Here is a 22,598-nt window from a genome sequence, read left to right as displayed (position 1 = left end):
TTTGTTTTGTTTTATCCCAACCTGTCAGTATTAAGTAGTGTCTTTACCATCTACATAATTTTAGTTGATATAGAAGCTGTGGTTACATAGGTAAGGAACAGTTATCGTGGTCTTTTCATTAGCATTGGACTATATGTCATTTTAAAACAATAACTTGTATAGCTTGTTGTATTTTTGCTGACATTTTCTATTATGGTTACTAGGGGCCTAATTTACAAATATCCCAAATAGCAAAATTGTGTTTGCAGTCTTGAAAATTTTGTATTTTGATTGTGGGTGTTTTGCGTGATTGGCATAAAAGTCACATTTACACCCTTAGTAAACCATCATCCCACATGATTTAGTACATGCAAACTTTTATTAAATCAAGTCCAAATCGTCTAGCTCTGTAAAAGGTAAGATCCTGAAATATGACCCAGTCCACTTGGACTAACATAAAAATGATAAACACCTTATCTGCACAGTGTTACAAATAATTTCAAACTCTAGAACTTTACCACAGTAGGCAACTAAGTCTAAATAGTAGGTAAACACAGTTTCCACACAGAAATACAGTTATAAATTATCCATAATGAATGTGCACTTCCATGTATTTGACTGACTAACAAAGTGCCCAACAAGATGATATCACATTACATCAAAAGTTCAGCTGTTTTCCCCTGTTTTGTGAAATAATTCTCTGTTCTTTCATGCCAGACACGTTTAGTCCCTCAACTGTATTGCCAGTGACTCTATTCAACTAAATAAGAGACTGAAATTATTCTTGATATTCACTGTTAGAGATCTGATTGGTCTCAACAAGGCCATGTGAAGTTACTGATGTAAATAAGTTTGAGTTGTCCAACAGAAGGAAATTAATGTGGTTGAGATTATTACGGCAAACAGTCTTTTTTCCCTGGATGTAAGTGCATTTATGGCATAGATAGGTTTTTAATTGCATACATTAAAAGCAACCATACTGTTACAACTTTAACTAGCTGATTCTAGCTTATTAATAACCTCAATCAGTCAGACAGTCAGGGTGCATAGACAGCATCCCAGTAAGTGTTGATTTCCATATTTTTTAATCAACCTTTTGAATCAGGAAATGAAGATGACAAAAGAAACAGTGAGGAAGCATTTAACAGTTACTGGAGACAATAGCAAGGCCACCAATGAGTTAAAAGCTATTAAGTTAAACATTCATAATTTTCCTGTAGCTTTTAAAGCAAATAAATAAGACACACTTATGGTTTTTTATAACCTTCTTAGTCAGCTGAGGCTGCACAAATAGAAATTATGAAGAGCACGAATTATAAAGACTGTTTGTACTGTGTTGGTAGCCTCTCTCTTTTTTTTTCATCACTTGACTGTAGATATTTTCATCGCTGCTCCCCTGCTGAAAGCAATCAATCAGCATCTTGTCTTAGGCTTCAGTGACGCAGGTAAAGGAACTGAGCAGGTCAACACAAGGGAATATTTCAGGCTTGATTTGTGAAGAGGCAGCATCATGTTGAATGAGCATGCGTTCAAAGGAAGGCTGCTGTGAAGGTTCCTCATGTCCTCACTGAGTGTTCTCTTATTCCAGATGGTCAAGAACAGGTGGATATAGGAAAAAAACTAATGAGATAATGGTTTTGGAGAAAATTCAAAAGACAAATTTATGTTTTATGCAGTGTGTAATTAATTTCTTTATTGCGCTTTGTGGTTCATTATTGACCTTGCAAAAAGCAGTTTGACAAAATAGGCTTACAAGAAAGTCACCTGCTCATTATTTTTCAGAGGCAGTGGCAGAGGCAGAAAATTTCTGGTAAGTTTTTAGAGGTTTTTTTCAAAATGTTGTAATGTATTATCTATGGTCATTCAGATTATATGGTAGTGCTTTGCCCCATATCACACCTTAATTATTTTGTGTGTTATGTGTTGTATAGATTGAATTACAACAAATTTAATCAAATTTCAGGTCAGCAATATTTATATATAGGTAATATTGTGATGACATACCTCACATTGTTAGTTTGGAAAAATGAGATACACTCGTCTCACTCCATTCAGGAAACTAACTGTAATGCATGACTATTTCTTCCTGGTTTATAAGACCAAGTCACTTTAAAGTTATTACATTTTCAGACAGGATATTTAACAGTTGGTTTCTGACCATATCTGTGAATTGCAGACAGTATCCCTTTTTATTACAGGTAAGAATACAGAACTATGGCCCATAAAAGCATTTATTAAAAATTAGTTAAAAAAAAGTCAAACTCACTCTCAAATTGATTAAATAGATTTACTACAACATGACAGATCTTTTTCTCATGGATCACTGAAATGTGCTCATTTGATGGACAAAATATGTATGAACATGATTTTATACATGACTTAGTGTGGTTATTGGTCAGACAGAATCCAAAGATAATTTAGATGCATTAGACACAAATTCGCAAGTGACAGTGTGACCTGACACAAAGACATCTCCACATGTGAAAAATGTCGACTTGAACCAAAAAAATAAATAAATCACACTTACTGAAGCTTTATGAATCTACTTCAGAGATGTACAGAGATGAGAGGAAGAAAGTGGGCAGCTGAAAGGAAAGACAGAAGTTGTCAGTGAGTTGTGCGATCGGTCTGAGGCTGAGCTGAACAAAAAATACATACAAATATCATTTTGTGTGTATATCTTTCTAGTTAGCTTATATTATATATTGACTGTTAGGGACAAATCAATCTTGCAGTGTTTACATTTCAGCAAATTCTGCCTGAATGCACCTTAAACGCATTGAATATTCTTCTGTTAAGCTGGCGTTGGCACTAAACGACAATTTAAAGAATTGCCTAAGTTATTATGGGTACGCAGAACCACAGATATCAGCCTGGTGGCGCTAGAGTCATCTAAAGTCAGGATTCATGTGTAATACTAGTGCAAAAATATCGTAGTCATAAAATAGTTGTTAAGTCAGGAATTGCTGCTAGCATGGGTAATTATATTTAATCTTTTGATCTTCCTTGGCAGGTGGTTACTTCACCTAAAGACATTATAACACAAGTGGCAATGCACCATTTCTTTTTTAATCATTGGGTTATGTTAGCAGGGACTTTTTGTGCACGTCTATTAGCATTGGTTCTTATTGTTTGTCACTGGGATTTTACATATCTCGTGATTTAGTCTGCAAAGCTCTGAACTGTTTCTCTGTGCTTTTAGGGAAAATCACACTCAGTGTCAGGGCGATCCAGGAGTTGAGATGCCAGAATGACAAAAATTACCATTATGTCAATGTAGTGGGGTGCTACCATTATAAATAACCCAGATCTCTTAAGTAACTATGAGCCCACACTTGGACCTGAACACATACACCACTGAAACGTGTCCTCTTTAATAATATAAGATCTTACATAAGGCATTTATATCTCCAACTCAGTGTCTAAGCCACATAAAGAAGTTAATAATTTAGAAATGTTATGTAACTGTTTTGCATATTTTTAAGTCCTTCAGTGGCTTACAAAAATATTTTGTAGAAGAAGTCACAGTGTGTAGTAGAAGGTATGTTAATCACCTACATGTGGGCGGCTACAGACTTCAGAATTTTGACTTCCAATAATTAAAAAGGAGAAGCTATTTGTTTACAATTTAAATGCCAAAAGCCTTTGATTAGCATGATAGAGCTGACAGTATTCTATAGTAGCTAGCTATTATATGACCTGATGCCAGCGTTTGAATTACGCTTTCGGGTGAGCCTTATTTTGCGGTGTACACAGTGATGTCCCAATTCACATGTGCATGCATACATGTGTGCACAATAACAGATTTACTGCAAAAAACAGTCTACTGTTACTACTTCAGCAAGTGGTAATAGTCCTCTATAATAATAAATAGACTATAGTAATAATATTGTACTCATCAGCAGAGTCTATGTCTTCATGCATAAGTACTGTACATAGCTTTAGATTTTTGGTGAAGAGTCATATATTTCTGTTTTTAGACTTACTCCATTGCTTCCTTGTCCAGTTGAAAGGCTGTGTTGCATCACCAGGCTCAGGCCAAGGTTTGCTGCTGCAGGTGGCAATGGCTGCAGACTGTGCAGAGTTGCTCATTGTCTTTGTTTGTTTAGTGAATCCAGATGGTCAGAGCAGGCAGGCTTCTTTCTCTATTTGTTGCGCCCTTGGAAATGGGGAGAAATAATCACAGAAGTGATGCGCGGTGTTTCCTCAACAAAATTATTACTGGAATGAATATTAAAACAATGACAACAGCTTACAAAATACAATCCATATAAAAAAAGATGTCGTAGGAGCTCACATTTTATCCAATCCACAACAATACACAAGAGTACAGCCAGCATCTCCTGCTCCACCCCTCCAGCAAAAGAAACTGCAGCTCCAGTTACACAAACTTCAGAAAGTCCACCAAAGTGCACTAATATACTTCATACATAATAATACAACACATACCAACAAGAATTAACAGTTAGTGCAATTACGTAATTACTTCAAACACTCTACTAACACAAAGTCATTAGAGTCACTTCAGTGCTAGCAAACAGTAGCAACATACCTGAAAATACAGAGAAAGATTTAAAGAAGGTATATTAGGGTTAGGGTTAGGACTGAAACAAGTAATCTCCGGATAGCAGGTTAAGACCAAACCGTAGATAACTGATAAACTTATTGCAACTTGGGTTACACAATAAAGAATAAAATTAACAGCGTATCGTTACAGCATTTATGCACTGAGTTTTTACTATTTTTATGAACACTAACTGCTCAAAATCTTTAGGAATCTTTCTTCTGAACTATATACTTTAAAGCTTATCATATATTTTATATATATATATATATATATATATATATATATATATATATATATATTATATATATATTATTAAATGATGAGCACTAATGACGAGGAGTTCAGGTCGCCACGTCTATTAGTGGACATGCAACGCCGGCACATATGAATGGCATCAGAAGGAATTGATGCCCAATTATGTTAAATATTGGGGACAGATGTTTGGAAAAAGCAATGTAATGAGTTCTCAGAGTTCTCTTCTACTGTTTGCTTTTCATAGACATTCATCTCGAAGGCTGGAAACTATGTAGAGGAGCAATATTTAACATAGTTCTCCTGTCATAGTTGCCTTCAAATAAAGCCACAAGGTCCTTCTCCTTCTGAAGCTAAACTCTTGGCTAAGTCACTGCTGTCAACCCACTTTTTCAACTTAGCATGCTGGCTGATGCTTACAACGCCACAAGAATGCATTTTTTCTGCAGAGAAGGTACGCTTAATAGACCAACTCACATTCTTCTTACTCCCCGAGTCTAATAAAATAAGGAATTCAGCAATTGTTTTATAAAGCCCTAACTTGTGTAACATTCACTGGCAAGCTCAGAGCCTCACTAGTTGGAACTGCCCACCAGGCAGTGTAGCTGTCCCCTCTCTCCTCCCTCTGTGTGGGCACAGGGAGTCACCACCAGATTGTCATTGCCTTACTAATATTGCTATGTATTGTAAAATGTAAAGTATAAGTGGCAGCATTGGCGACTCATTTAAAATAATGATCAAAGTCTCCATTTCCAAGCATTTTAATACATAGCACTGAAAATGACATGTAATATACTTGCTACTTGCAATATTTGTAATTACTTAAATGGAAGAAGATTATCAATTTATCGAATGGAGTAAGAATATCTGTGAAATCTTTGTGTCACAAATCAATTCAGAATAGATTCTCGACCCACAGCAGGTTAAAAATGTAGAAATAAAATATTTGCATGCTCTTCCTGCAATGCAGTATGACACATAACTGGCAGTTAAGCTAATTGGTATTGATGACAATGTGACCGTATAGGCAAATGCAAAGCATGCAGTTTTTTATATTAAAAAAAGATAACTACATTAATTCTGAAACATGCTAGTCTTCAATTTAAGAATAATGCTGTGAGAGTTGTTGATGCACATTATTACAGGTTTCTTCGGTCTCAATGTTTCTGTAAAAAGCAAACAAAATAATCATAAGCACAAAATGTTACCAGCTATTTGAATCAGCACACTACATATAGAATCCAGAATGATTGAAATTGTCTAGATCCACTGAAAAAGACTGCAATGTTGAATAATTAAGAAAATAAAAGACCACTATTGAGGAGGCAGCACAAGAAAGGAATTGTGCAGGTGATGGGAGAGAACAACAAAGACTTTTCTATAGATTTTTCAGCAAGTTAATCACTGTGCAGGATAGTGAATAACAACAGCAAAGGAAGGCCCTGGCAGCGTGGGTGAGATGCTCCCTTGCTATTTGGTCTTCAGTGGATTTTGAAATAGAGGACTTGCTAATTTGTGTTCTTTCCTTGAATGCCTCCTGTTAATGTTGCGAAAGGTGAAGTCATTGTTGTGTACATAAAAGGGGAAGTTAGAGTAAAGTATCTGAGGAGGGAAGGGTTTCCATACCTGTATTTTAACAATGCTTATTTTGATACTGATGCTGCTTATTGGTATAGATAGAATCCTCTTATTGACCCACCATCGTTGTCTTGTAGAAAAGTATATGTTCTAAATACAGTTGTTTAAATTATTCAAGCAATTAAATTAAACAGGATTTCTCGCTCTCTTGATTCTAATGTATGTCATCTAAACAAAATTTAAATAAAACTATGGATAACCAATAGCTAGTTGAAAGATAAGGCAGTTGAAAGATTTACAGAGCTATACTTTTCAGAAATTTTATTGGAGTTTAAAAATCGTTTTACATAAGCCTCTCAAAAAAAATGTATCTATGTGCACCAGTGCTCCTTAAAAATGCACCCTTTGTAATACAACACGAAGGAGAGGGAATTAATGGTAGTTTGTGTAAGCAGCAAGTATCACTGACCACCTGACACCATTGAGCTGTTGTGCTTTCATGGAAGGCATACACTAAAACCAACAAGCCTTCTCCTCCAGATGGAGTTTAATGTGTTAACAGCAGTGACTCAATCTATGTGCACAGGTTGCTAGTAGCTTCAAAGATCCGTGAGGCACGGGAAGATAATATTTGTGACAAATGCTTATTTTGCATTATTTAAAAACTACAAATGTAAAAATACATGTCATGAGTGACTGAATGAAACAGCTGAAACTGGATACCAATAGCAGCAGTAGTTTTGAGCCATTAAAGCTGAAGATCTTCTAAGACGTGGCTCCAGAAAATGTTCTAATTTCCCAGAGTCCTGTCAGCACTCTCTCACTGTATCCTTCACCAGAGCTAAAGATGACTAGAGCAAGAGTTCCCTTTTTGGTAGGTCCCATAGTGAGATCTTAAAACATATTACTTTAGCTTTTAAAAGTGATAAAAAATGCATGTTAACCTCATGTTGATTAAACATTGTACTAAGTGCTGGATAAGGAGTAGGTAGTCAACAACTTAAGTCCACAATATTTGTTATTTTTCACATTTAGAATTGACAAGTTATATTGCTGACTTTTGGTTGAGGAGTAATAACCGCACCAGAAAATAATTTTCACATCTGGGAACCAGTTTAGTAGAGAAAGACGTGGAAGACCTTTGGCTCCTAATGTATGGATGCTAACTCCTGTTGCTTTCCTCTGTCATCATCTTTGTTCACACAATGTTAAAAGGTCACATGAAAAATGTATGAATGTGGCTGGAGTATCCCATCACTCATGAGGAAGTGAGTACATAGGGTCTTGCTCTGGCTAGCTAAGAGAGTCTTCTAATTCCTGGGTTGTTTTTTAAAAGTTGACTGGAAAGCTACTCAAGAAGTTCTTGGTTTCTGCTAAATTGTTTTTCTCACATGGTCTTGCATGTTCATGCCTGTTCAAGTTCTGACAAATGGATATGAAATATAGTCAATACAATTTGTTAACAGTGAGTCAGTTTCTTAGCTTCCAGTTTAAAGTTTATTTTTTTGTGAAATCTTCTTCAGAATAATGTTGTATAACAACATTTATAAAATGTTTAAGTGTGTTGTCTTCAACTTCACAATTGCATTTGCTAATGACAGATCTTAATACATTAAACTGCATACTATACACAGTTATGAAATACATTTCTCTTTATTTATGGGAAATAACAAACCTTTTTAAGGCATAATTATTCTAAATGTTACTTAAAATTGTCTGCCAAATGACTAAATGTAAATGTAAACCATGTACCGTAGTGGAGCATTTATTTAATAAGTCGTAAATGGTAAAAAAATATTCCATCAAATCTATTTCCCCTCCATTTTTGATATGTGCATACCTAAGAGAAGCATCCTTGACCTATTGCTTTTCATTTTTTGCATGAATAACTTACTCTATGTGAAAAGTTTGCGCACAATTATTTCTGATGTAAGCACCAGTGTGAAGAAGTAATGTATTTTTCCCTTATTATAATTTTATTATCACTTTCATACCTATTGTTTTAATGCAACCATGTGAAAGAAGTGTTGTCAATGAACTAGATGTGAATGACAAAAACTGTACTAAATTGGGAAACATTACTTTTCCAATTCCATCAATGCGAGGCTGGTAATACTGGGGTGGCAGTAGCTGTTGTGGTAGAGCAGTTGTCTACAAACCCCAGGGGGAGTGGTTCGATTCCTGGTTCCTCCTGGCTACTTGCTGAGGTGTCTTGTCTTGGACAAGACACTGAAACCTCGTAGTAGCGCCGACATGCACTGTCTGGCAGATGTCCAACCACAATTTCCCCAAGGGGATCAATAAAGTATTTCATTATTATTATTATTAATTTTGCAGCACTTGTTCCATATGTCATGTACCGCCCACTGAAAAGCAAGCGGTAACTTTTTATCAGAATTCTCTGACTATGTTCCTGACATTGTTGTTAGGTATGATAAGGTAATTATTGCTGGAGCCTTTTCATATAGATAATGATACAAATACTAGCAAATGATTTTGTCAGTCTAACTGAACCTTTAAACTGGTTCAACACGTTAAAGGCCCCATTCATAACCAGGGCCACACCTCTGAATTTATTCTAAACTCCTCTTTAAGGTGCTAAAGTATTCTGTCTCAGATCATAAATGTTTTTTATTTGATACTTGTCTCTATGCAACCATTGTACCTCAAAAAAGCTCCCTTAAAAGTTGCCAATGTGTCCCGTAAAGCCGACAAAAAGCAGCCTTGAATAGATGTCAGTATTCATAGCTGTAAAGATGAGTATAGGAACGCAGAGTGGAGATGGAAGAAAAGTGGACTTCAAGTGCGTTATGAAGCTATTAAAGACTCACTTCTCCACTAATACAAAAGTAAAAAATGCCATAGCTAAATGCTTCTCAGACCTGACTACTACTCATCTCCACAATCCTAAGTTTTTATTTCAGACTGTTGATCATCTAGTAAACCCAACCCCTCCCAGCATCCCGGCTGTGAGAAGTTCTTGACATATTTTAATGATAAAATAGAGGCAATCAGAGCTTCTATTAACACCTCACCAATCAATGTTTCTCACCCTTCTACAGTACAGACCTATCTCCAAATTACTTTTTATATCTAAGATTTTAGAAAGTACCTGTGCAAACACTTATTCCTAGCTGCAGATAGCTATAACATTTTTGAAGAATTGCGATCTGGTTTTCGCAAACATCACAGCACAGGAACCGCCCTACTTAAAGTGACTAATGATTTTCTGTTGACTTTTGACTCTGGTATGTGCTCCATTCTTGTCCCCCTTGATCATAGTGCTGCTTTTGATACAGTAGATTACCACATTTTGTTGGAGCGGCTGTAGCACTGGGCTGAAATAACAGACAATGCAATAGACTGGTTCTCTTCATAGCTGTCCAATAGATCGTTTTGTATTTGCGTTAATAATCGCAAGTCATCCTTCTCTCCTGCAAAATACAAAGTCCCACAAGGTTCAGTGTTGGTGCCAGTCTTATTATCTCTGTACATCCTTCCTCTTTCACACATTATTCGTAAACATGGTGTTTCTTTCCATTGCTACGCTGATGACACTCAGTTGTACTGTCTCCTTAAGGTCTCAGACCATGGAAGGCTGAGTTCCTTACATGAGTGTATAAATGAGATAAAAAATTTGATAGCTCAAAATTTCTTGCAGCTTAATTCTAACAAAACAGAAAAAGTTGTTATCCGTCCACAAAATGTAGCCAAGCACATTTTGCCCTGTAGAAATCTAACTCTAAGCCCTCTGCAAAAATCTTGGAGGATTTTCTGGTAGAAATCTTCTGTATGTCCCTGATGTTAGAATAAAAACTAGAGGTGACAGAGCTTTTGCAGTTAGAGCCCCCAAAATCTGGAATAACTTCCCTGAGGAAATAAGATCAACTGACTCAGTAACATCTTTTAAAACTCTCCTTAAAACATACCTCTACCGGCGAACCTTTCCTGATCTTTAAATAGGGATGACTCGTTATTTAGGACGGCTTCCCATGAATTTTGATGATTGTTTCCTCCATCTATATTTTGTAACAGGTTTTCCAAAGGACTAATGTAATAGTTGTTGTCATTTTTTTTATTGTTTATTGTTTCCCACACCCAAACCAGTCGAAGCAGGTGGCCGGCTAACTTAAGCCTGGTTCTGCTGGAGGTTTCTTCCTCTAAAGGGAGTTTTTCCTCTCCACTGTTGCCTAGTGCTTGGTCAACTTGGATTTGTTGGGTTACCTGTGTTCTTTGTTTCTTATGTGAAGCACTTTGCACCACATTTAAAAAAAGTAAGTAAATGCATGTATTGTTAATGTTATTATTAGTGTTATTATTATATGCATCAATATACGAATGCCTTATTGTGCCTCTATCTTATCCTTTCTCCAGTGGTCGCGTGAAACCATTGCTTGGCCGATTCAGTGAGCTGGAGGTCCTGCTGTCTAATACGAACATTAAGCCAGGCAGCATTGATGCTGTCCTGTTGGACGCTGGCTGTTCCTCCATGCAGATGGATCAGGCGGAGAGAGGCTTCTCTCTCAGCAAGGATGGTCCTTTGGATATGAGAATGGATGGAGAGCGGTAAGAGATTTTTAACATAATGTGGGTGTCAAAGACTGATGGACCTGTGTTTGATTTCGTTAAAAGAACTGACTGGAAAGTCCTAATAATGATGACAAGTTGATTAAGGTGAAGTGCTTAATAATGATATTCACTAGTGCCTTAAAAACCTTCAATACACTGGTAATGTCCTGGTGCAGCTAATAAAAATGGGGAGTAGCCCATTAAAATTTTAAGTTTATACAGTATATATTAAATGTGTTACTGACGTGACCTTTTGCGGTCTTGTGGTCATTTCTAAGAAAAAAACAGAAAGCAGAAAATTGTTGTTGGGCAGTAACTTACGGAAACATCAGGAGCATGATTGGCTGTACAAAATGTCTGAGTTTGACCCTGAAAACCACAGGTGGTGTCCCAGCACTAATGGTAGCAACATACAGGTTTCTGATGATTGAATGTGATCTTTTCATGAATCTAACCATGACCCTAAACTTTGTAACCACCTTAACCACAAGGGTGACAGATAAAAAAATTATTTAAAAATCAATCACCCTAAAGTTTTTTTGTTAATGGTCCTAATGACTAGAAAGACCAGGAAGAACAGACCTGAGAATTTAGGACTGCAAAATTACACTTTTGGATCAAATAACCTCTAAAGCACAGTCACAAATCACAGCATATAAGCATTTTGCATATCAATTGATTTATATATTTGCTGATAATAGGAAGTAATAAAAAAAAAATCTTATAAATATTGAAGATATCATAATGCATACTGTGCTACCATTTCATAGTCTACTAGAAAGCACTGACAAAATATTTTTTTAACTGTAAAAAACCCCTATTCAGCACATTCCTTTTGAATCTTTAGTAACTAAATTCTCCCTTGTGATTTTCATTAAAACCTCACCTCAGACATGTTACGCAAGGTCATGTATGCCTTTCTGACTTGTGTAAAGCTAAATCTATATGTCTATGCACATATAGGATATAACATATATATTCACGTATGTAGTCTGTAATATATATAGTATAAATATGCAATTCAATACTTCTTGAATGCTTTCAGAAATATATTTTAATCACTTCACAATGTCAGCATAATGTGCAAAGACACTAAGGCAACCGGCTTTTGTACAATCTACATTTCTCTTTTCTTTCACTCACAATCATTCTATTCATAACTGTCAGCTAGAAAGGTTTTCAGCTGCATCTCACAGTTGTAAGGATTCACCAGTGTCAGCAAGGACGTGACGTCAAGCAGCTTAATTGGGCTTCTTTTTGTGCGTAGGTACCCCGACATGCCCTGCGCTGCTGACGTTGTGAATACCTTAGATCAACAGGCTCTTGCATCCATCCTTACTGCATATGGGGAAGAAAGACATGCCAGGAAAATAGCTTCAGCCATTGTGGAGGCACGCCGTGTCAACCCCATCACCCGGACACAGCAGCTGGCCAGCGTGGTAGCAGGTAGCTACATACTATCCTGATTAATTCCCTGCAGCATTCTGGAGGCTGTGAGGGAAAATAAAACACAAGTGGAGTTATTAAGGCTGTCTCCCATTGGAACGTATTTGTCTCTGAATATTACGTGGACTGTGTCTCTGTCGTCATCTCTCTCCTGCCTCGGTTTTGGGTGCCTTTCTTCCACATTTTCCTTTGAGAGATAAAGATGAGACAGACAGAGGTGGAGATGACTCGAACAGAATGTGGCTAATGCCTTTAAAACAAACAGTATGTCACACGTAGCAATCCATCTCTCTCTTTCCACAATGTTCTTTTTCTTTATTTACCCCTCTTTTTCCACATTTCTCTGCTCACAAATGTGCACACACACCTGACACCAATGCAAACACACACATATGCTCACACACATGACACTCATGCATAAAGCCGGGATTACATTGTTTGTCTTCACTGATTGTTTTTTTTTTTTTTTTTTTAGCTGTATGGCTTCAGATTTGAGCTGCTGAACAAGTGAGATGTCTTTTGAATAGTTATTGCACAGAGCAGTATGTGCGTCAGTGTCACCCTGGGAGAACAGGTGTGAGTAAGAGCAGCTGTTTGATCTTTTTTGAAGAGCAAAGCTAGTCACCAGTGATGTTTATTCGGAACAATCCAAGACGTCTTGATTTAAGAAAGTTCCAGGTGGGGCTCTGGGACCCATTGTGACAGTGATGCTGACAGGAAAAATTTCCAGTCACAGAAAGATGATGAACACTTGTGTGTCTGGGGATGGGTTGAGAGGAGCATGTGAGAGACTTGGGGGTATTGAGACATCATGTAAGAAAGGTCTTTTGGTCACACTTCTTCTCATTATATTTGTTTTTTTTATAGTTCACGTTATGATGTCACACATAGCATGGCAACATGGAAAACTTATTCAAAATGCATCATTTTATAGATGAAAATAACAAATAATGCAACAAATACACCTCCAAAAAAACAAGTTAAGTTCCATTGATATTGGACATTTCTGCATCTCATGCCATTGTTCATTGCCAACACATTGTTCATGATGTATTGTAGAGGATATGAAGGTTAGGGTAGTTCATTGGGCTATGTCATGTTCATAAACCTACTTCTAGTTTTTTTTATGTGTGTACTTCATCAGCCTATAAACCACTGATGACTTTTCAAGACCTTTAACAAAAATAAGTGAGCTATTTCTGCCAGATGGTTTATAAAAGGATGCAATGAACCCGTAATACCCAGCCTATTTTACGAATCACTCAGATTCTTAAAGAGGAACATGATATTATGAGCATATTGTCAATGTGTGGACACAGAGTTGAAGTGAAGTTTTATATTTTTTGGCTTCTGTGCATTTCCTTTTATGTGAAAAATGTGAAATCTACATGGTGTGACGTAAGTGAAGCCAAAGTGAAGTGATGCCAAAGGTTTAGCATAAAAAAACATTCAAATGGCACAGGCCGCCATGGAGACACAGCCATGTCATATAGCCACAAAAAATAAAATCCCACAGCCATGAAATTTTCTGTTTAAAGGACTTTAACAGCTTGAAATGAAAACACAGCAAAACTGCTTTGCCAATTTCAACTCAACATGCTACAGAATGGAGGGATTGTTTACTTTGCTGAATGCTGACAAAGCAGGAAGCAAATGAGGAAAAAGCATAAGCTCTAGCTACGTTACAGCTCCAAATACATTCAACAGAACTACCCAGTAAATGGCATAATTACCCTCTATTTAACTCTGTGTTAAATACGTGTGTGTGTTTGAGTAGCCAGAGGGAAGGACAAGATGGATTAATTTACAGACCCCAACAAGCTGTTAATATCCACCCAAAGCACCAACTGGAACGGTAAAATGTGAAGATCTACTGATTATTAATGTTAGTGTGTATGCTATCACTGCCAATTTCATATTTCTTCAAAAACTAGCAACAAAAGACACAAATATTTAAATATAACTTTTGACAGTTGGACTGTGGGGTATAGTAAGAAGCTCATTTCAGACAAGAGATTTGATATATGATTTATAGGTTTTAAGCATAAACATTGTTTTGCTTTTTTCATTTTTAAAGGTGCATAGATGTGTTGAGTGCAACATTTGTGTGACTTTCATATGCTTTGCCATGATCAGTGGATTTACTGCAGTTGTAAAGTAAATTCTTTGGTGAATTTAAAACAGGACTGCATTGCTGATCAATCATACTAACAGCGACAATGCTGATCTTCCGAGAGAACAAAAAGCAAGAATTCCAAGTATTGGCTTTTTGTTGCACCATCCCGTTTTAAATGAACCTGCTCTGCAAGAGTACAACTGACTGCACAGTGGTTTGCAGTCATAAGACTACAAACAATAGTAGATATACTTTTTTATACATTGTTAGTAAATATACAGTGCTAAGAAAAAGTATGTGAACCTTTTGGAATTTCATGGTTTTCTACATAATTTGTCATAAAATGTGATCTGATTTTCATCTCATCTTCTTGAGTCAAGAGTATTAACAAATATAATGTGCCTAATAATAACACACACAAAAAAAAATCTGATCTTTTATGTCTTTATTGAGAACAACCATGAAAACCTCATAGCGCAAAAAGTATGTGACCCCTTGGAATGATGTCCTCAAAAGAGCTAATTGAAGTCAGGTGTTAGCGAAAGTTAATTTTTTGGAGGTGTGGACTTGAGCTAAAGTTAGACAAACAATCTACAAATGGAGACACTTTTTGGACTGTGGCTACACGACCAAGACGAGGGCGGCCAGTCAAAATGACGCCAAGAGCACAACAAACACTCATTAATGAGGTAAATATTCCACCTTAGGTTACAGCCAAAGGTTTAAAGGTATCATTCGAACTGGCTAACATCTGTGTTCATGAGTCTACAGTACGTAAAGCATAAAATAGCAGGGTGTCTATGGCAGGACACTGCAAAGGAAGCCGCTGCTTACTAAAAAGAACATTGCTGCACGCCTGACATTTGCCAAAGAGCACATTGACACTCCACAGCAGTATTGGCTAAATGTTTTGTGGACTGATAAAATGTAATTGTTTTTTTTTGTTGTTGTTTTTTGTTTTTTTTCCTAACTGGCACTTAAAGCACTTTTACACTGCATCCTATTCACCCATTCACACATACAAGTGCACACACACACACACAGATAGCAGAGCTGTCATGCAGCTGACCTGATTCAACAGTTGCAGCTTGTGGGTTCAGTATCTTGCCTAAAGAAACTTTGACATGTGATAGTAGAAACCTGGAATCGAAACCACAGATTCTATGATTGGTAGATATATTGAATTATCAGATCACATTTTATGACAAATTAATGCAGACTTTCTGGTTCACCGTCTCATCTGCTGCTGCTCATATGCTTTTCCTTTTCCATTTATTTTGTCGCAAGCCAAACACCAAAGCATCAAACCTTTGTCCAAGTGGCTTATTGAGGAATACGGTCCTGTTCTTGCCTTTATTGATTCATGCTATAAACTTCAAATATAGCATCTGAAGGTGAGACATAACACAAAGACAGAATACAGCAAAAGCTTTGTGATGTATGTTGGTCTACGTAGTTCATCCACAAAGTCATGGTTCCTTCTTAACTACCCAATTTCCCCTTTATGTGCATGTCTTAATCTCTCCTCCTCTCCATGGATCTGTCTGTAGGATCTTTGAAAGATGAATTAGAGGGAGAGAGCACATGGCTTGGTAAGGCCAGACCAGGGCTGGGCCTTGCTGTGCAGGCATTGTATTGATTGCAGTGTGAGTCACATCTTGGGCTGTTTAGTGCAGGAGGAGAGAAATGCCACATCACTCACTTCTGTATTTATTGCAGTATCTTTGCAGGTCTTTATAGGCATCTAATTGTTCTGTTGTCCTCTGTGTAGCGGTCACAAGTTGTTCAACCTGGACTCTGAAAACTCTTCACATGTATTAAACAGATGGATCAGCCTGTAACTGCATTAGTAGTGACTAATGCTTTTCTGACCTGTACGTAAAGCATTACTTAGCTTACTGAAATAACTAGAGGAGATATGAAAAGTTTTGCATGGATAATTCTCCACCTCTAAAGACAGGTTCAAATTGTTCAGGAGTATTAAAGAGAAAGGTTGTGGGTGGAGAGAGAAACATAAATCACATTTTATTTTACAGAAAGTATGATGAAAGCCAGAGAGCAATAACTACAAGCCTCTGTATTTGGGTATTTCTTTTAAACAGTGATAAGATAATAGGGAGTAGTCATTTTGTGCTCAGTAGGATCAAACCTGAACTTGGCATTCAGTGAACTGAAATTATGAGCGGCATTTGGCTGCATTTACCTTAGAATTTTATTTACACATCAACCATATCAACACCATCTCCACCCTCCATCTGCTCCTCACAGAGCCTCTGATGAACCTCCCGCTCAGTCCTGCTGCAGCTCTCTCTCCACTGGTTACAGTGGCATGTATATATTTTTCAGTAAGCTAATTTTTGTGCTGCATCTTAATATTAATTCATCTGTTTTTCTGTTTTCTTTGATCTGAATTTAATGACTACTCTTGCATTCATGTATTACGCTGCCTAGTATGTCTCTGACTGTTCTCAGCCAGCCAGTCCTAGAAGTACTAAGTCAAAGGCAAAGTCGGTGTTTTCATTCAAGAGGCTTCTTTTATTCTCCTGATTAGTGAAGATCCCAGGCATTTGAACCTTTTGTGTTATCCACACATAGATAACACCTGTGGGTTGTCGAGCTTATACATAAGTCATCGGGTCACATGAGAGTCTTCAGTTTAACAGCAATCACACTATGAATTGATGTTGTAGCTGATAAGTGGTCTGGCAGCTCTGCACTTTGTTCATGGATGTTTAAGTTTGTCACAGATAGCCACCTTCCTTCCTTCTTCAGATTCTCTCCATCATCCGTACCAAATTTATTTGTGAGGGCAAAGTAGCGTCTCTTCTCCTTTAGATGGATGTACACAGTGTACTCTGAAGACTTAACCTTCTTGGCCCTTGAGCTTGTTCGGTGGTTGTAGTGTTTTAGTGCATTCACTTCTGCATTTAGTGTGTTCTGTACAGTACATTACATTGTCCTTCAAACTTTATAGAACAGTGACAGCTATCATGGTAAAGGTTACGAAAGGTTCAAACATATGGAGCACAGTTGGAAAAAGTACTGTATGTGGTCATGGTTCAAAATCTTGCTGGGTTAAAAAACATTGAGATACTCACATACCCCAAACCACCAATCAAAAGGGACTTTTTCATCCATGATTAATTTGCAGATTATTTTATCAATTTAATTTACTCTTTATGTGTGTGTGAGAAAATCAGACACAAACCACAACAATGCAATGAAGCAGAATGTAATACAGGGCTATAGAAAATTATTGGCCCCCAAATCCTGATTTCTCCTGATTTCACCTTTTAAGATGTTCAAATCAAATCTAATATGAAACAATGGCAACTTGAGAAAACACAAAATACAGGTTTTAAATTATAGCAAAAAGCATATTTCCAATGTATAAATCACCAACGTGAAAAAGTCATTATGCCCCTACCCGAATAGCTATTTCAGGTAGTTTCCCTGAGTTATGGCTAATTAACCCAGCCCTAAACCATCTCCACAGCATTACACTACCACCTCCATACTTGATCATAGTTAGGATGATCTTTTTGACTGACTTGTAGGAATTAGCTTTTGCCCTGCTATTGCACAAATTTTGGTAGGACCACTGGTAAGGTTCACTATTATTCCCTAGACCTACATAGTGTCTTTCACTGTGGATATGTGGAGCCAGAGCCTTGAAATAGCTTTGAAAACACCAATCAACTGGGTGGTAATATGCCACCTTTTTACATTTTCTCAAGATGTTTTTTTTTTTTCCACTGTATGAATTTGTTTTATTTTGTATGATTAACTGATGATTAATGATCATCAATCCTTTAAATGCATCCACAGAAAGGTTAACCTTTTGTCAACAGAATAGGGGCAAATGACTTAGCTATGCAGCCCAAAAAGTGACCTCACTGCATTTATATAGCTTTCAAAAACTTTTTCTTGATCTTTGTTGTGCCTATTTAATGTTTTTTATATAAAAATATAACAGTAGGCAAAATGTAAATGTACTAGCACATCCAATTTTTACAGTATTCCTTTTTTTTCTCTAGGATCCTTCCCTGCTGCTGTTGTCTATGCACGTAAAGACAGACTCCACCGACCTGCACACGTGGCCACTAAGACTTTCCAGTCTCTACGTATCTTTGTCAATGATGAGTTGAATGAACTACATGCAGGTCTGCTTGCTGCTAGGGAGGTACTGAGACCTGGAGGACGTCTCTGCGTAATCACCTTTCATTCACTAGAAGACAGACTGGTTAAACGTTTCCTCCGGGGAGATGACCTGTCTAATCTAGATCAGTCTCACTTCAGCTCAAGAAAGGAAGGCACTGGGAAGAAAAAAATAAATGTTGATAATATTTCTTGGCTGCCTCTGAAAAGAAAAGTGATTATTCCAGAAAAGGACGATGTGCAAGAGAATCCTCGAGGACGCTCGGCCAAACTTAGAGCAGTAGTGAAAAGTTGAACACTGCTGATCATGAGAGAATGTTTGAGCTTGTACAGCTAGATTTTTTCTTCTTCTTTGTCTTTTTTTTTTTTTGTTGCTATTTATATGTAACACAAGCAAAATATGCAGATGCAAGTTTTTCCTTTACTTGACCACATAAAGACATATTATTTTTACAATAAAATGCCACCACAGCTGAAATCCAGGTAGCACTATGTCTGATATATGGTTGCATGTGCTTGTGGGAAGCCAGTGAGGGCTGTTGTCCTCAATGCTGCATTTTTCACTGCGATTACATGCACTTAAGTAACCAGGTCATGTCATGTAAACAGGAAACCTGGTTACTGTAATCGGGTAGAGGAGTAGCAAAACCTGATTTTCCAAGGTAAGTTTCTCAGACTCTGATTACTTAAAGTTGCTGTAAAGTGTATGCGTACCTGAGTTTCTAATCAGCTTTTTACAAGAGTGCATGACAAAGGTTGCTGACAGGTCACCACTCTACTACTATCAACGAAGTGTGACTGGATGAAAGGAGAACTCATTACATGAACAACGCTGCCTTATTTTTAATTGTAAAAAAGAGTGATGTGACTATCTGTGTCTCTCACAATGCTGTCCTGACATATAAAAAACAAAAAACAAAAAAAAAAAACAGTCAGGAAGTAGTCTTTTCCACAGTTAAAATCTGTGACCCATGATTTCAAAATAACAATACTTGGGTTGCACATCTACAGAGAATTCCAATAATCTAGTTACTTATATGTTTGTCTCAACACTTGGATAAAAAAGGAAAAAAGTGTGACAAAATAAACCAAACTGAATGATCCACTCACTTGTTTTGAGATCTTATACTCTCACAGAATCTCACATGCTCAAGTTGATTCAAGCGTCATGCCGGACCTGTGTTCATCATTTAATATAGCATTTACATGAAGGTCACTTAATGATCTCAAATTCAGCTCCAGTCAAAAACAAAGACCTGTCCAAACCCAAGAGACAGCCACAACTTGAATTGCTTCTTTAGCTTTCACTCACAAACTGTATTTGGATAAAAGCTGGTTAAAATAAAGCAGTATGTATGTACTTTAAATTATGTTACTGTTTTTGTTGCCTATGTTGTTTACCCCTTTTTACTATAAAATGCTGTACAATGGAGCGTCAGTTGATACTATCATGAATTTTAATGAAGAAAAGGTCTTTAATAAACCCACAAGAATTTAATACACTAATGTCAGTGTACTATATTCTGATGTTTCACGGCATATTAGCTGTTTACTGCAGCAAAATAACATATAAACCAAACAGCAACAACAACAAAAAAAATTTCTTCCCATTGACGTCTGTATTCTCCCTGAACCTCGCTTCATGAGTAGCTCAAGTGAAACCTCTACTGTACCATATGAATCAGTAATGCCACTAAATACTGAATGACGAAAGTGTCAGAAGTGGTGCTGAATGAACTGACTCGTTGTTCTTGAGCATTCTCTCACCTTTGACTGTAAGCAGATGAGGTGTTTTGATCTTTACTATTTGACTTTGACTAATTGTAATTGCTCCATCAAAATTAACACTTTTTTTTCTTCTGTCTCAGTTTAGTGCTCTCTAAATATACCCTTCTTGTTACCTTGGAAACTAAATGGCGCAATAACATGTAACTGTGTCTAAAATTATATGTTGTTTTAATCTAATATGCCATATCGTGAGTTTTACCATCTCTCCCTTTTGGTATCACTGAATGTCAGTTAATGCAAATTACTGGTTCCTCTTTACAGAATATGTCATGACATTTGATCTTTTGGATACTTTGTTTGCTATTTTATTGCCATAAGATCTTGAACGAATCACAAAGTTTACAGTTTATGTATCAGAAGGTGAACATGGGTAAGAAAATGTTAACTTCATTTTACACTGACACAACATTATTCAGTATAACTATAGAAGAATAAGGACACGTGGGAGAGATGTCCACTTTGAAAATAACATATTCCTTCAAGAATGGTACTTTTCTGAAAGGTTTACCCTTGACATTTTGGGCTTTTGTGCAACAACTGTTTTACCTGGTATGCAGGTAAATGTCACTGTACATGTCACTGTATTGATGTGTTTGACACTTAAATACAATCTCCTAAACACAAATTCAGCACCTACACATTAGACTTGCTATACATACTCTACCTGCAGCAAAAGACCAATGTCTATATTGCATATTTCACATAAATAGTTTATAATTACTATGTTAAGTAATTGTTTAATTTCTGTTAAATGTTTTTATAATCTTCAATATTTTGTGTATGTTACAGAACTAAATTGTGTTTCCAGTACCTATTAAACTCTAAATTCTCAGCCACTGCTGAGGCAATTTATTTAATGGTTTATTTGTGACTGTGTCAGACAGAGTCGACCAAAACATCCAAATGCAGTAAAATACAGTCTTTCAAGTCATTTTCCTGATGCTTTTGTAAAAATCTTTTTTTTCTAAAAACATAGAAAACTACTATTGTTAGTTGTTCGATGCAGGAAAAGATGATAACACTGAAACATTAGTGATCATAAACTATTGTTATCTACTATTTCAAATTCTCTATCACCATGGAAACAGTAACCTCAGATAACAGTAAATATACTGTAAGGCTATGCTATTGTTGTAGACTTAGATCAAGCCATAGATTCACTACGAGGTACATAACTAATAGTTACTGTACTGCAAGCTGACACGCTGAGCGTCATCTAACCTACTGATAACAAATAGTAGATATTGGACGAGTGACTTCACTTACAGAAACAATCATACTGTATAAAAAACAATCTTCGTTTCACCGTTTCAATGTTTTATTTCAACAAAAGAATAGATGACAATGATGCCACATTGAATATACAGTGAATAATCCCTGTACTTTTGTGTCTGCTAAGATCACATGCCACACATTAGTCCACATGTTGAATTCTATTATTATTATTATTATTATTATTATTATTATTATTCACAGTCTTACTAATTGTTTTGAATCACACTAAACAGTTACTAATTACTATAACCATGCAAGGTTTGTTCATGTGTGCTTATGGCTCTTACTCCCAGGTACTTGCCTTATTTTTTAAATCATAAATGCTAATAATTACCTTAACCTCTGAGTGAGAGAGGAAAACCTAACCACACGTGTCCTGTGACCTAGCCAGGACTGCTGGTAGTTGGTAGTCACCAAAATACACACTGTCTACCAGCATGTTGGGTGGTTTTGCGCCAACATTATAAGAAACTATTATGTCTATTATTGCTTCAAAATTGACAAGGAAATGATCTGACCTATGAGGTTTGATGGGGGAGACATTGAGATCAGAAACTTCTACCCAACAGGACAGAATTAGATCTAGATAAGAACTAAGCTAACATGACAGCAACAGGCTCATCTTCAAACAAATGTTCAAAATAAAGTAGTAGAGTTGCTGATATGAACTTAGCACACAGTGTGTAGCAGAAAACACAGTAAGTAACACTAAAACTAGAGAATGGAGAGAACGAGCAGACAGCAGCTGTCCATCACACAGAAAATCAGTAAAAACAAATGAGGACAGAGACCTGCACCGGGCTGCGGCCTCCCCTCTAACAGACTGAATGTAGAACAGCGTTACTGAACAGACTGATACAACCACAGTAA

At 36.7% G+C, this 22,598-nt stretch overlaps 1 protein-coding gene across 4 annotated transcripts in view; it reads left to right on the top strand.

The window, feature by feature from the left end:
• Positions 1–21,285, top strand: part of mettl15 (methyltransferase like 15) — a 48,846-nt gene extending 27,561 nt beyond the window's left edge. For all 4 annotated transcript variants that reach the window (XM_026378466.1, XM_026378465.1, XM_026378467.1 and 1 more), the window contains exons 4-6: positions 10,751–10,942; positions 12,213–12,391; positions 18,545–21,285. In XM_026378466.1, coding sequence (XP_026234251.1) covers positions 10,751–10,942; positions 12,213–12,391; positions 18,545–18,960 — 787 coding nt within the window. In that variant the 3' untranslated portion in view covers positions 18,961–21,285. The remainder of the gene's footprint in view (positions 1–10,750; positions 10,943–12,212; positions 12,392–18,544) is intronic.
• The last annotated feature ends 1,313 nt before the right edge of the window (positions 21,286–22,598 follow it).

The sequence above is a fragment of the Anabas testudineus genome, chromosome 3, assembly GCF_900324465.2.
Source record: "Anabas testudineus chromosome 3, fAnaTes1.2, whole genome shotgun sequence".
Classification (NCBI taxonomy): domain Eukaryota; kingdom Metazoa; phylum Chordata; class Actinopteri; order Anabantiformes; family Anabantidae; genus Anabas; species Anabas testudineus.
The sequence above is the reverse complement of the archived record's forward strand: the minus strand, read 5'-3'. Positions and strand labels throughout refer to the sequence as shown.